The sequence below is a fragment of the Ambystoma mexicanum genome, chromosome 11, assembly GCF_040938575.1.
Source record: "Ambystoma mexicanum isolate Mex_15411 chromosome 11, UKY_AmexF1_1, whole genome shotgun sequence".
Classification (NCBI taxonomy): Eukaryota; Metazoa; Chordata; class Amphibia; order Caudata; family Ambystomatidae; genus Ambystoma; species Ambystoma mexicanum.
This window is the reverse complement of record NC_090934.1, coordinates 86,997,468-87,011,436: the sequence shown is the minus strand read 5'-3', so window position 1 is coordinate 87,011,436 and position 13,969 is coordinate 86,997,468. Positions and strand designations below refer to the sequence as shown.

Genomic DNA, 13,969 nt, shown 5'->3' with positions numbered 1-13,969 from the left:
GTAGAGACCCCACACAATGCAAGTCCTACCAGCCAATTTCATTGCTGAACACGGATGCCAAAATTTACACCAAGGTCCTAGCCACGCGTATGGAAGAGATAATGCCCCCCCCCGGACCACCCGGAGCAAGTGGGCTTTATGAAAGACAGACAAGGAGCAGACACCATGCGAAAGACCAGGGACATCGCGGCACACTCCAGAGGACTGCACGGGGACCATGCGCTTCTTAGTTTGGACTCAGAGAAAACATTCGATCAGGTGGAATGGGACTTTCTCTGGGCCACACTCAGGAATATGGGCTTTGGGGGATCGACTCATACGTAGGATCCAGGCAATTTACAAAGACCCAAAAGCAAAGGTGGATGTGAACAGTCGGAAGGATTCAGCATTTCCAGAGGAAACAGACAATGATGCCCCCTATCCCCACTCCTCTACACCCTATCCATCGAACCCCTGGGTAATGCTAACAGGAAAGAAAACACAATTAAGGGGATCATAGTGGGCGGCACAAAATACAAACTGCCCATGTTTGCTGATAACATGCTTCTCTATCTGACAGACCCCCAAACTGCCATACCCAAAGTGCTACAGACTGTAAGAGGATTCAATTCAACACTACAGCTAAGTCAATGCCTAGTCTGGGATACTGAATGGAAACCCTTATTGACATATCTTTATGTCCAGTTCATGAGTTCTGGATGACTACCCCTATATAACACCCCTCTCTTTGAATCCCCTGGCCCCACTGAGCCAAGAAGTAGTTCTGTTTTGCAAGTTTAAAAGGTTTATTTGAGAAATAACACAAAATATAGATACCACGCTTTTATAATAAATTAATAATCGATATCGCCCTTATAAATATAATGTTAATCAACAATGGGTAATCTGACACTAGCACACTTCTTTATAATCAATGAGGAGTTGGTGTAGGATGGATAAAGTAGCAAAAATACTTTTATGATTTCAAGGGAAAAGCAATGAGGAATAAAATGCAGTACAGAAATACTTGATATGATTTTAGCAAAAGATAAGATAATCACTTTTTCTCTGGCAATTCACCACCCTCCCCTATGCAATGTAAGAAATGGAAGGAGATGGAAAGAGGGGCACACAGTTCTCAGGAATGCAATCAAATACAATACGAAATTCAGTTCCCCCCCCCAGCAAGCTTAGAGGAAACAGGTAGGAGTTTGAAACACAGGCCCAAAATGCTTTTTAAATGTGATGGCAATGGATGAAAAATATGCTGAAAATGCTTTTAATTCCCTTTAGGAGGTTCAGGGTGAGTGAGATATACTTGGGATGAGCTCAGGCTCGCTTTAGCAATGATTCAGGGATGGTTATTAAGAGACAAACGAATTTTTAGCACAGGAAAGCAAAAAGCTGCTATCTTTTTACAGGTAAAGAAATCAGGCCAAATCGCAAATCGCGGCACAATTCACGAGTGCGTGAATCGCGATTACTGCAAAAGTATAGCAAGTCGGTTTTAGATTCGTTGGAAAGCTTAGATTTTAAGCTTTCAGATGTAAGTTAAATTTCGTTCCTAGCCCAAACGGTTCCAGAGATACGGACGATTAAATAAAGGTAGATTTTCGGATTTAAAGTAAAACTCAAAATGACAGGTGACAGCTTGCAGCTTCAGAATTGAAAGGTGACAGTTGTGCAGCTTTACAAATGACAGATGACACGATTTCTAGGAGGCTGTTCTACTTAGTTAAAATAATCTATTTTAACTAAGAGATTGGTTCTGCACAGTTCTGCTAGGTACTCACAATATAAATTTGAAATAGGCCTCACCACGGATCTGGTCAGGTTTTGGACTGGACTCCGGTTCTGGTCTCGGCACTTCACAGTGATCTGGTTAAGCTCTCTGGTTCTGCTCACAGCGGTCTGGGTCACTCTGGATCTCTGGTCTGGTCTCTGGCAATTGTTCTTGGCAAAAGAATTCAAACAGCTCGCCCAGCTGTGGAATAGTTTTCAAATGATTTTAAGGTTGCTGAGGCCTGCTGAGAAGAGTTCTCAATTTGTGGGTTTAGGCCCTTGCTTTAAGTTCTGAAGTAAAGTTCTGGTCTTTGGAGATTGATGGATTTGAAGTCTGGATCTCTGGATGTGAAGTCGTCGGTCAGCATGCTCCGCAGCAAATGGAATTGAATCTCTCTACCTGTCCCAGCAGTCTCTTTTTATGTGTTTTGAAAATGGGTGTGTGCCTGGGCCTAGCTAAGCCTGCCCCTCTCTACTCGTCATTGGCCCAATTCTCCCCTCTCCCATGATTGGGGGAAGGAAATGGATTGTCAACATGATGAAGTCTGTTTATGGGTCAGAGGATCCTCCCCTGGTCAGTTTGCCCACAAATCTATATTTGATTCAAATACATCTTTCCCAGACATACAATTTGTTGAAATTACATGTGCACATTATATATTCCTTATGGTCCATGCTTGTCCGCCTCTGATCTTCCTGGGGGCTGGCATTCAAAATGACAACATTTTGCGCTTTTAACTGGTTTTGCAAGATCGGACATTTACCCAAAATTACACACATGTGCACAAGGAGTATGGACATTAATTGATGAAGTGTCAGATTTTTAACATGCAGACATTTGGAGTGAGACCCTATTTTCCGCTAGCAACCCCCCAGTATACACCACAGGGTCCTAACGCCTCTCAAAATGTTCACAGAAAAATCACAAAAATAATGATATTACTTATATAATTCTGACAAGTCCGCACTATGAGTTATCTATCTTTTTAAAATTATGCCCTGGTCAAAAAGGGGTGTGGCTTCCCACATCACAGGGTGGAATAACTGGTTTATCCGCTTCCCCCAAGCTCAGCTGCTAGCAGAGGCACTGCCCCTCCCAGTTTCCCCTAAGAGGAAGCCACTTTACGGCCCCCCAATATAACATTTGCCCGAGTCCAGGACAGGCCTTTGTTCAACTCCCTGTAGTCCCCAGCTGCTCCACCCCTAATCTAATCAGAGAGGTGACAACTCCTTTTGGCAAGGGGAGTGGCTGAGCAGGTTTCAACTCCTGTCGGGGGTAGTTGTCAGGCAGAATCCAGTTTCATTAAGCCAGGTTTCAGCTAAATGTCACTTTTTGTTCCCAGTTTTCTACATTCAAATCAAACTGACAATTTTTACATATACATTAAATAATTACTTCCTTCAAGTCATTTCAGAATATAGTTTTACATTGTATCCACCTCTTAAAAAGTCTTTCCTTGGTCTGGTTTTGTTTAATTTGTTCAGTTTTACACAAAAGTCTGGTGGTTTTAAAACGCCGGCTATCTGATAGTGGTGAGTACTGGTAATGCAACCATTTTTGGGATTAAGAAAATGAATTCCCCACAGTTCTGGGTTTCAGGCTACTGTGTGTGTAGCCCACTGGTGGTTTTAGGCAGTGCCCTCCTGTGCTCACAACATAGGCAAAAATGGGTGGCAGCCTATTCTTCATGTTTTCCCTGTGCACTCTCTGGGGAGTTCTGGCCATCATGATGTTTTCCATGCCAGTACTGCACAGTTTTATTGTAGGGCTTGGATGCATGGGTAAAAACATCCCACAAGACATTGCAGGAATTTGGCAAATTGGCATGACTAAAAGTAAATGCAGAAAAACTGACGCTCTTCCCATACAAGACACCCAATCCCCCTGATGCAAGCAATACAACTACTTGGTGGATCCCAACAACATACCAAAAACTTACATACCTGGGAATTAAGGTCACTAAAGCACCAGAAGAGCTATATGAGAAACCTCCCACCGCTCATTACGGAGATAACAAAAGACATGGAAAGATAGGCCAAGCTAGCTAACAATATCATGGCTGGGCCGTCTAAACGCCACAAAAATTGTAATACTCCCCAAACTCCTATACCAATACCAGATGCTCCTGATCACCATCCCACGAACCCACTTCGTGGACATGAAAACCATGCTCCTTAAATTTATATGGCAGGGGGGGAAAAAAGCGGATATCCTATGATGCCCTGATCCAACCAAAGGAAGAAGGTGGAATAGGTCTCCCAGACCTGTACACATACTACCGAGCGTCCCAACTGAGAGCCCTGGTACCACACCTGAGAGGAGACAAGCAGAAACAGTGGGTCGCCATCGAGAACTACCTAATGCGCCCTGTGACTCTGGGCGCCAAAGAAGGCCTTCCCCAATAGTGTGGCAGATGGTGGGCCTTTCGGGTCGGGGAGGGGGAGGGGGGGAAAATCAGGGGACCAAGGGGACTCAAGTGGGAGGAGAGGAGAGAATCGTCAGACCAGGAGAGAGGCGGTGACTAGTGAGGGAGGGGGGGCTGAGAGAGGACAGAGTATATGAGGGCATCCAAAGTGTGTCTAGATGAGTGGGTTGGCCCAGAAGGGAGAATGAGAGGGAAGGCGAGGTGTAGAGGTCAGTGAGAGCACGGATGCAGAGCCTGGTGAGTCCAATTAAATGTTGAAGTTACCCAGTAGGAGGAGGAGAGGAGGTTGGATGTGGATGAAAGTAAGGAACACTTGTGTACGAGCACGATAGAAATAAAATATCAATCAATCAAAAAAAGAGCAGAAGTCAGCCTATTCAGAGGGGAACAAGGCGGTGGCGCCTTGAGGCCAGTAAATGGTGGCAATGGTTAGGGTTATTTCATTTTATTTATTTATTTGCATTTGTTAAGCGCACTTGCAGCCCATAAGGCATAGAGGCGCTGTTACAGAGAATATTCAGGTTTAAGATTACAGACATGTGCCAGGAGGGCTCCTAGTTACAGATTGTCAGCTATATATGCGATGGATGATACAGAATCAGGTTTAGACAAAAAGTCTGGTTTTGATAGCTTTACGAAAGGCTACGTGGGACTCAATGAGTCTTATGTGAGGTGGCAGGGCGTTCCAATGCGTGGCTGCTTGGGTGGGGAAGCTGGAGCCCCCAGCGTGCACTTTGCGTGTGGTAGGCGTAACAATTAAGTTGGCGTAGAGGGATCGTGGCGGTGTGCCTGGTGATTCTGTTAGTCAGGTAGGTGTGGGGCAAGTTCGTGAAGGCATTTGTGGGTGAGAGCCAGAGTTTTAAAGAAAATTCTCTCTTTGACAGGGAGCCAGTGTGCTTGCCTTCTGATTTCAGTGATGTGGTTTCTTCTTGCGGTGCCAGTGGCTGCCCCAAGTGCATTGTTTTGGGCTAGCTGGAGTTGGCCAGGTTTTTGTTAGATGTCCCCACAAGAAGGGCAGTACAATAGTCTAGTCTTGACCCGATGATTGCCCTGGCAATCATGAGTCAGCTTTGGGGGGCCAAGAAGGGCCTGGCTGCGTTGATGACTTTGGAATAGTAGGCTGAGGATGCAGCGATAGCACTGACCTGTCTATCCATCGACAGGTCGGGGTCAAGGTAGACTCCGAGTGTCTTAACATGGTTCGAGACCTTGATTGGAATGTTATCAATAGTGAAGGAGGCGTACTGCTCCCCGAGGTTACCGAGAGTGGAGGGTGAGCCCAATGAGGAGGAGTTCGGACTTTTCGCCATTGAGGCAAAGCCAATTCTCCGCCATCCAGGATTGGATGTTAGAGTAGATAGAGGTGAGGGTGTTGGTGTCTGCTAGGTAGTCGCCCGTGAGTGGGATGAGTACCTGCGTATCGTCCGCATAGTTGGTATATGAGATACCAAGGGAGTCCAGGATGCTAAACAGGGGCCTAGTAGAGAGGTTGTAGAGTGTGGGTGCGATGCAGGATCCCTGAGGGACACCGCAGGTGTGGAGGCTAGTGGTGGCAGCAGCAACTTCAGAAAAGACTTTCATGGCCCTTTCTTAGAGAAAGGAGGTGATCCACTGGCAGGCTTTAGGGGAGAAGTTGGCTTGGTTGGCTAAGTGGTGGCAGAGGGTCTTGTGGTCAACCAAGTCGAACGCTGCGGAGAGGTCAAGGAGCAGTAGGAGGGCTGGTTTGCCTGCATCTCTGAGATCATCAATTTGGTTCTTCAGGTCTAGGAGGGCTGTTTCAGTGCCATGTCGGAGGCGGAACCCGGATTGCCGCAGGCCGAGGAGACTGTTGTCCTCTAGGAACTTTTGGACTTGCAGGTAAGCTGCTTTGTCCAAAATTTTTAGCAGGAATGGTACAGTCGTGATGGGCCTGTAATTTCCCGGAACAGTTGGGTCGAGTGAAGGTTTCTTGAGGAGTGGGCGTACCCATGCTTCCTCAAGTCCTGAAGGGACATGGCCTGATTGGAAGGAGGAGTTGATAAAGGCTTTGAGGAAGGGGGCTAGGGTAGGTGTGGAGTCTTTGATGAGGCTGGCTGGGCAGGCATCCCCTTTGCAGTTGGAAGGTTTAATAGTATTGAGCAGGGTGATGACCTCTAGTTCAGTTATGTCTTTGAATTCGAACTGCGGGGATGGCGTGGTCTTGTTGGGTGGCTTAGCGTGCATGTTAGCTATAATGTGGAAGAGGGCTTTTTGGTGGCCACAAATTTTTGTTTGGAGGGTGTTGAGCTTCTCTAGCATGGCAGATTGAATGCTGTTACACCACTTGTCATCTTTGATGACTGAGGAGAGGGGGGCAGAAGGTTTTTCGAGCTCCCTAAAGATGGTGAATAGTTCCTTAGATCCCGAATTGGTGTCAGCGATCCTGGAGTTAAAGGTAGCAGCCTTTGCCAGGGTGATGTTGGTCTTGTATGATTTGGAGATGGCTTTGAAGTTCTGTTTAGTGGCTTCAGAGGGGTTTGCTTTCCAGGTGGATAGTGCAGTCATCTTTTGCGCACGTTGTTCAAGGAGTTCTTTGGAGAACCATGAATTGGCATGTTTGGCTTTCTTAGCTTTTTTTTTGAGAGTCAGGGGAGCAATGGCATCCATGGCTGACGTGATGACATCCTTGAAGGTGTCAGCTAAGGTGTCAGGGTTATTCGAGGAGGGGGCCTGAATGGCTGGGTTAAGGAGGTAAGGTGCTAGGTTCTCGACTGTGAGAAGGCGTGAGCTTCTGGCGTAGGTAGCGAGGCACTGTGATGGCAGAGAGAGACACTTTTTTGGTTCCGAGGTTGAATTGGATGTAGTGATGGTCGGACCAGGGGATAGGGGTGTTGGCCGTGATGAGAAGGGAGCAGTTGTGATGGCTGATCCAGTCAAGGGTGCGTCCTTTGGTGTGGGTGGGGTGGGAAATGGAGTGCGCAAAGCTGAGGTTGGAGAGTGCCTTCTTGAGGTGTTTCGCGTGGGAGTCTTTGGGGTTGTTAAGCCCTAGGTTGAGGTCCCCGAGTAGTAAGACCTGTGAAGTCTTTTTGATGTTGTAAGACAGTGCTGGGATAAGGGTGTCATGGAACTCAGTGCACGGGCCTGGGGGTCTGTAGACAATGTGCATGGATATGGTGCAGTTGGGTGAGACACTGATTTTTAGAGGGAGGTAGTCGCTGTTGCGGTCAAGGATATCTTCAACTTCTCTGATGTTAAGGGTGTCTCTGGCGATGAGGGCAATGAGGGCAACGCCTCCACCTCTCTGAGAGGTGCAGCCTTTCCTAAAGATGGAATCTCCAGGTGGGATGGCCAGAGATAGGGCTGGGCCTGAGCTTTCATTAAGCCAAGTTTCAGTGAGGATGAGGAGGTCGAGCTTGTCGTTTATGAGCAAGTCGTTGATGTCTAGGGCGTGAGCTGGTACAGAGCGGGCATTGAGCAGGGCGCAGCTAAGCATGTAGGTGGAAGGAGGCATGGGGAGGGGGGATACTGGGTGGAGTGTCAGAAGTACTGGGTGGTGTGTTCAAAGGTGCGGCAACAATAGGATAAAAAGGCATAGAAACATTGGTGGGCTGGACACAATCAATGGGGGCACCAGCAGTAGAATCAATAGGTATAGAAACATCGGTGGGCTGCACACAATCAATGGGGGCACCAGCAGTAGAATCAATAGGTATAGAAACATCGGCGGGCTGCACACAATCAATGGGGGCACCAGCAGTAGAATCAATAGGTATAGAAACATTGGTGGGCTGCACACAATCAATGGGGGCACCAGCAATAGAGTCAATGCAGTCAATAGGCATAGAACCATCAGTGAGCTGTACAATACCAGATGTGGCAGAGGGGGCGCCAGCGGTGTGCGCTCCGTGTATGGGTGCAGCGGGACAGTGGGGCGAGGACTGAGGAGCAGAGTTAATGTTATTGGTGGGGTTGTTGATCATGAGGTAGTATTTGTTGGTAGGACCCTTGAGGGCCTGTCGTGTCGTGGCATGGGAGGGTGAGGCAGCCATGGGGCTCAAGGCGCATCTGGTGGCAGCGTACATATGTGCTGGCGGCTGTCTTCTTGTGCCCAGCATAGCATTTCGGTAATCCAAGGTGGGGATGAGGCTGAAGGGGTTGGTGGGCTGGGTGCGAGACCGTAGTCGCGCATTCCTGATGTTATACAGCGGGGGGGCGTGCGAGTACTCGTAGGGTAGGCGCACATGCAAGGTAAATCATGCTGGCATTGAGGCTGTTGGCCTTACCTAGTGCAGGTTTTGCAAAACGTAGGGGCGCCCTCTGCGCCCTCGAGCAGCGGAGAGCTGCAGAGAGTGGAGTTGGCCTTGTCCTCTGGCCTTCGCCTCGATGCGGCTTCTCCTGCCCTTTAAAGCGGGAGAGGAGGGGCTGGCAGGCTCAACAGCTGATTCTGATTCAGCTGGAATTTGGCGGCGCTGTGAGTGGACGGGGGCTGAAGTGGGAGAGATGACCAACTTACAAAATAGGCTTTCAAAAGAGATGGGTAGGTTAAAATGGAAGCAGGAACCCAGTCAGGGAAGATTAAGGCAACACTCCTGCCAGTGGGGCGAGGTTGAGGCTTAGAGAGGATCTTGAAGACTTCAGGGAGGAGGGATTCAAAAGCAGTGACTGAGCTGGCATTGAACCATGTCTCGGTAAGAGCGAGAATGTCGAGGTCAATGTCTTCAAGAAGGAGATAGATGTCAGTGGAGTGTTTGCTGGCTGAGCGGGCGTTGAACGTTGCCAGGTGGAGGAGGTCTGTGCCTTTGAAGGTTCTCGGAGATGGTGTACAGGGGCGTGGTACATCAGTCAGAGGAGTGGAAGAGAGAATAGAATGAGCAGAAGGAATGAAGTTAATGAGAGAAGGCAGGATCCAGTCAAAGAGGAGGCGGTCTGGTTGTGGACCCTGAACCATAATAGTGCCAATGTGATAAACATTAACGAAGCAGTGAGAGGATGAGAAGCCGACCAAGAGGGCTTCCCACTTTGTGCCACCATTAATGGTAGAGCATGTGGAGGGAGAGAGATGCGATAGGGGGTCCATAGGTCTGGAGAGGGGACAGAGAAGAGGATATCAGTGAGAACTTCTCTAGAGGAAGCGCCGACATAGGTGTCTGCGATGGAAAGTCCAAGGTTTGCACTCAAGATGTCTTTTTTGTGCTCTCTTCTCCCGGGCTTTGTGAGAGGGGGGTGGGGAAATAGGTGCTAGTATAGCAGTTCGAAAATATAGGAGAAATGGAGAGAGCCATAGGTTGGCAGAGGTTTGGACAGTAAAGAAAGAGGAGTGGCTGCACAATACAGTTCTAGCTAAACTAACCAAGAGGTGAGTTTAACAAACTATACTAAAGGTACTCATCAAAATAACAAATATGGTCCTCTGTCCAGATCCTATCGTGTAAACTAGCACTAAACAGTTGGGCAGTATGACCTGCCTTCAGAGTTGGTCACTCCAACCTCGCTCAGGATTTCCAGGAATACAGCCTTGTTTCGGAACAAATGCTTTTCAATAAAAATAAAAAAATACAATTCTCCCAGGTTTAACAGTTCTTGCCCATCTTGTCTAAGCTCCAAAAGGTTCTCAAGTTTATAAGTAAAGTCTCATGTTCCAAAGAGATCAACTCTCCCAGTTGTTGCAGGAAAAGGGATGTCTCCGTAATCCATTTCCACCACTTATGCGGGTTTGTCACCACAAGGTTCACGTCTTGCTCGTTTCTTGCTGCCCCTTGGATTTGTTCCTTACTTATGTTATTGGGCCCCTCAGCCTCTGTTGGTTTACTGTGCCCCAATGTGCCACTTATTTCCCAGGGGTATTGGTGCCCCCCTCCCCTTCATAGATATCCCTCATGGTACTCATGACTTGCTGCAAGACGTTTGCCTGGTTACAATATTCAGGTTTCTTGGACTCTCGTAGCCCATATTTATTCATATTCTCTCGATCTCGCTCGATCTTAATTCCTTCTCCCGCTTTCACTCTCTGGTCTCTATGCCCTCCCCCCACCCCTCCACAATGAGCAACCCGGGTACGTTCTCAGTTGCATGGTTTGCTCCAGTGAGGGGTTGGCAGCATTCGCCACAGCTTCATGGCATTCTATTGTGGATGGGAGTGGGTTTCCCTCCATATTCTATGGACCCCCAAATATTTTGCTTTTGAACCTGTCCTGACGTTTTTACAGGGAAGCAAAACCTTCAGCATCACTCCCCTGGCCTTTTACACTTTGTCATTGGGAGACTGACCAGTCTTTCAGACTATCAATACTGGGAAACTAGATTTCCCTTTTTTCTTTTTACCTTTTAGGCGACTTTTAGACCGTGCTCACAGCATCTTACAATGCAGCGCAGTTGGGATTACTTTTGCGTCACTCTCGCCTTTTACACTTGGGATTTTCAGTTACTTTTATATGTGCCTAAAGGCAAGCTGGTGGCAGCAATTACATTTGTAGCATTTTTGCAGTATTTGTGGTGTTCACATTTGCTGCATTTGGCTCTTAAACGTGGCTAGTGTCCTCAAACGACATGCCATAAGATGTTTCACTTGTCCTTTGGCCAGATTGTTGTTTAGCCTTCTTGGGTCAGGAAAGTGAGTGGGTGGGTGAGTGAGTCTCTCTCTCTCTCACAGTCTGGTCCCACTCCACATCTGCAGTGCTCGATTTTCTGGGTGTGGGGCATGAGTGAAACCCACAGTGGTCCCCAACTGGACCACTGCTGGCTGTTTGAATTGTGCAGATCCTTATCGTTGGTGGGTATGGACTTGCTTCCAGACAGTATTTCCGATAAGAAGAGGACTCCTGCAGCCATTTCTTCAGATCAATGTTGAAGTCAAGTATCCTGCGTGGAAGAGCAGCCAACTGAAGACCCGTGATGACTCCCAAAGAAGCCTGGCATCCCTTCCTGTGTTTGGCCCTGTGAAGCTCTACTGGACTACCTGATCTGCGAAGGCACTCTGCAGTGCTTCAACCCTTGACCTGATGGGACCAACCAGTCTCTGCGCATTCGATGATCCAGCCATCCTGCGCATTCGATGATCCATACATCCTGAGCCTTCAGAAGGGTCCCTGGACCACCCAGGGGACTAGCCAGCTCTCCAGTGGGCTACCTTGGTAGAATTGTTGCCGTTCCACATTCACTGCTGGGACTTCAGTGGTTGCCTGCTTGCGGGATAAGTCACATTGCTGCCCAGTTTCAGCTTCCTAGCATCAAGGGATCCTGCTATGGAAGATCTTCTCCAACAGCCACTTGAAAGACGCCTGCCGTTGCCAGTATGCAGAAGCTGTTGCTGGAACTCCCCTTCCCTAATCTGGTGGAGTGTCATGAAGAGGTCTGCATGAGTGCTTTCTGCATTTCCTCTTTGAAAAGGGATGCACTCCGGCTCCTGGAACCAACTGGAAGAATCCTTACACCCACAGCTCCTGGACAATGTCTACTGGATCCAACGGCAGGAAAACCTACCTCCAGCAACCCTCCAGTTGGCATACCTAGTCACCTGGGAAAATTGGAGTTGTGGGTAAGTAATTCCAACGCATTCACCTCCCCTTGTTCTCCTTAGAATAAACATTGATTATTCCATTCCATCGCTTTTTGATCGTCTGATCTAAAAGCTTGTATATGAAACATATAATTTAACTGACCTGTAACAATGTTGATACATCTTCTGGGACGTTTTTTACCACCACAAGAACTCTTCCTACAGCTGTCCCCTCCCCTAAGAAGAAGCTGTGTGTGTTTTGGGCACAAGCCCCCGAACATCATAGGTATTGGATTGACAAAGTTATGGTAGCATTCTTGGGAACCGATTTCATTCTACTGCATCACTACTTACCTTCTTTCAGTTCAGTTAGTGCATACATTCCTACAAACCCAAAAGGTGACTGTATATGTGTTTCATAATGGAGTATTGTGTGATATTACTATCTGCTTGTTTTATTTATTTTATGTTTTGGTTATTTATTGTGTGTGTTTTTGGGCCTATAATAAAGGTAGTCATTTTGCACTTACCCGTCTAAAATGAATTACTGTGTGCTTCACTGTGTGGCCTCATGTTGGTACCCTGCCCCCACTCACTTTCTCCTGAGACGAACCCATGCCCACTCTCCACACTTACCGGTTTGGGTTTGGCTAACCTCTCAATGTTACTCTGTTCACTATTACTAGGATGGCCTACTAAAATCTGGCCACCAGGCAGATTCTAGAAATCCATCTTAATAGGCGTAGTTTCCTTGCCCCCGGGGCCCAACAAGTCCTCCACGTAGTCATACCTACAGATAAAGCTGGCTCCACACTGCCAAGTGCAAGGTTTGCAGCGTCTCACCCGCTCCCTCTTCGCCACAGACGGCTCCACCCCTCAATGGCGTCTGCACGTCGAGGCTCACCTCTGCGTATAACTTTGTCTCATTCTCCTCCATTCAAGGGGAATACAGGTTTTATTCTTGCTCCATGACACAAAAAGGGTTGTGGTGTTGATGTTTATCTGTCAAGCTCAGAAGGAGAGCACCGGCGTCTTGAACCAAACAGCCAAAGGCACGTTCAGCGTTGAGTCCCACAGTTGAGTGCAAGATCAGTTTCTGAGATTCTCATGTATGCAGAAAATGTCATCGTTATGGGGAGTTCCTTCTGGGAACTGGAGTCCTTGTTGCCTCGAGGGGAGTCACTCCCAGTGAGGTGCAGCTTTCCCAAACTGCTGGGGACGGTTTTGCTTAGTGGGCTCACCACACTAGCCTTAAAGGGGGTGGCTCCCCACAAGGAAACCTCGAGATTCATCAGAGGGGGAGAGATGTTGGGCTGGGCAAAAGAGTTGCAGCAAGACTAGAAGGGATACAAAATAACAATGGTGAGAGCACTGAGCAAAGAAAGTCAGAGCACAAGTTAGGGCAAGAGCTAAATATGCTTAAGAGACATGGAAATGGATAAGACAAGAGTTGGGATGGGTTCTACCAAGAGAAGGGGAAATTAAGTCAGGACTATGGCTATGGGTCAAAGGACTGAGGCCGCCGGGAAGTAGGCAATGAGGCGAAGGAAGTGTGTACAGTAGGAATTCACTACATACCGTAGGGCATCGCCTGGCCATAGAGCACCCCACGAGCTGCTGCACAGAGCGAGCTCCGCAACCTGCTGAGGGAGGTCCCTGCATGCTCGCTCCCGCTGGAAGAGTGTCTTCACGTAGTGCACAAGGAAGGGGAGAAGATCACAGATTTCCTGCTTCAAAGAGGAGGTTTCTTCTGCCAGCCAGACACTTAGGATCCGAACCGACGCAAAAATAAATGGGTCCTCCAGTTTTTCTCGACCAACCTATAAGAACAAAGTTTATGAGACCACATAGACTACTGAAAAAAGTGCCACATTGTACTACAGAGCAGTGGATCCAAGGAAATATATGACTCCCCTTGCCAATAGGGATCATTTAACTAGGTCTGCACACACCCTGGATGTCCCATTCCAATAGGTCTACAGCAGGAATCAGACAGCATCTTCCTCAACAAAGGTAGTTTACAGAAATACTTGGAAAACACATTTCATATAAAGCATGTTAAGAGCGATCTAGCAGCCTGATATATACATATTCCGGCCCTTAAACAAGCCACCTCTGCATACCACCTCCCCTGGTGCCAGGACATCTGCACCAGTCCCAGACGCTCCCACATGGCTGGCCTCTTGCATGGACACACAATACAGTCCACCTTTTACCAGTGTGAAGTAGCATGTTAAAGTCCCCGCATGCATACACACCGCTGTCTGAAGTGATGTGCATCACCCTTACGCATCCCTGTGTATAAAAGAGGAGGCATGCACAGCACTGG

General features: G+C 47.9%; 1 protein-coding gene across 1 annotated transcript in view; it reads right to left on the bottom strand.

Moving 5' to 3' along the window:
- The window catches only part of NCDN (neurochondrin), a 208,071-nt gene that overhangs the window by 133,567 nt on the left and 60,535 nt on the right, over positions 1–13,969 (bottom strand). Inside the window, exon 4 of the mRNA XM_069622596.1 lies at positions 13,219–13,460. Coding sequence (XP_069478697.1) covers positions 13,219–13,460 — 242 coding nt within the window. The remainder of the gene's footprint in view (positions 1–13,218; positions 13,461–13,969) is intronic.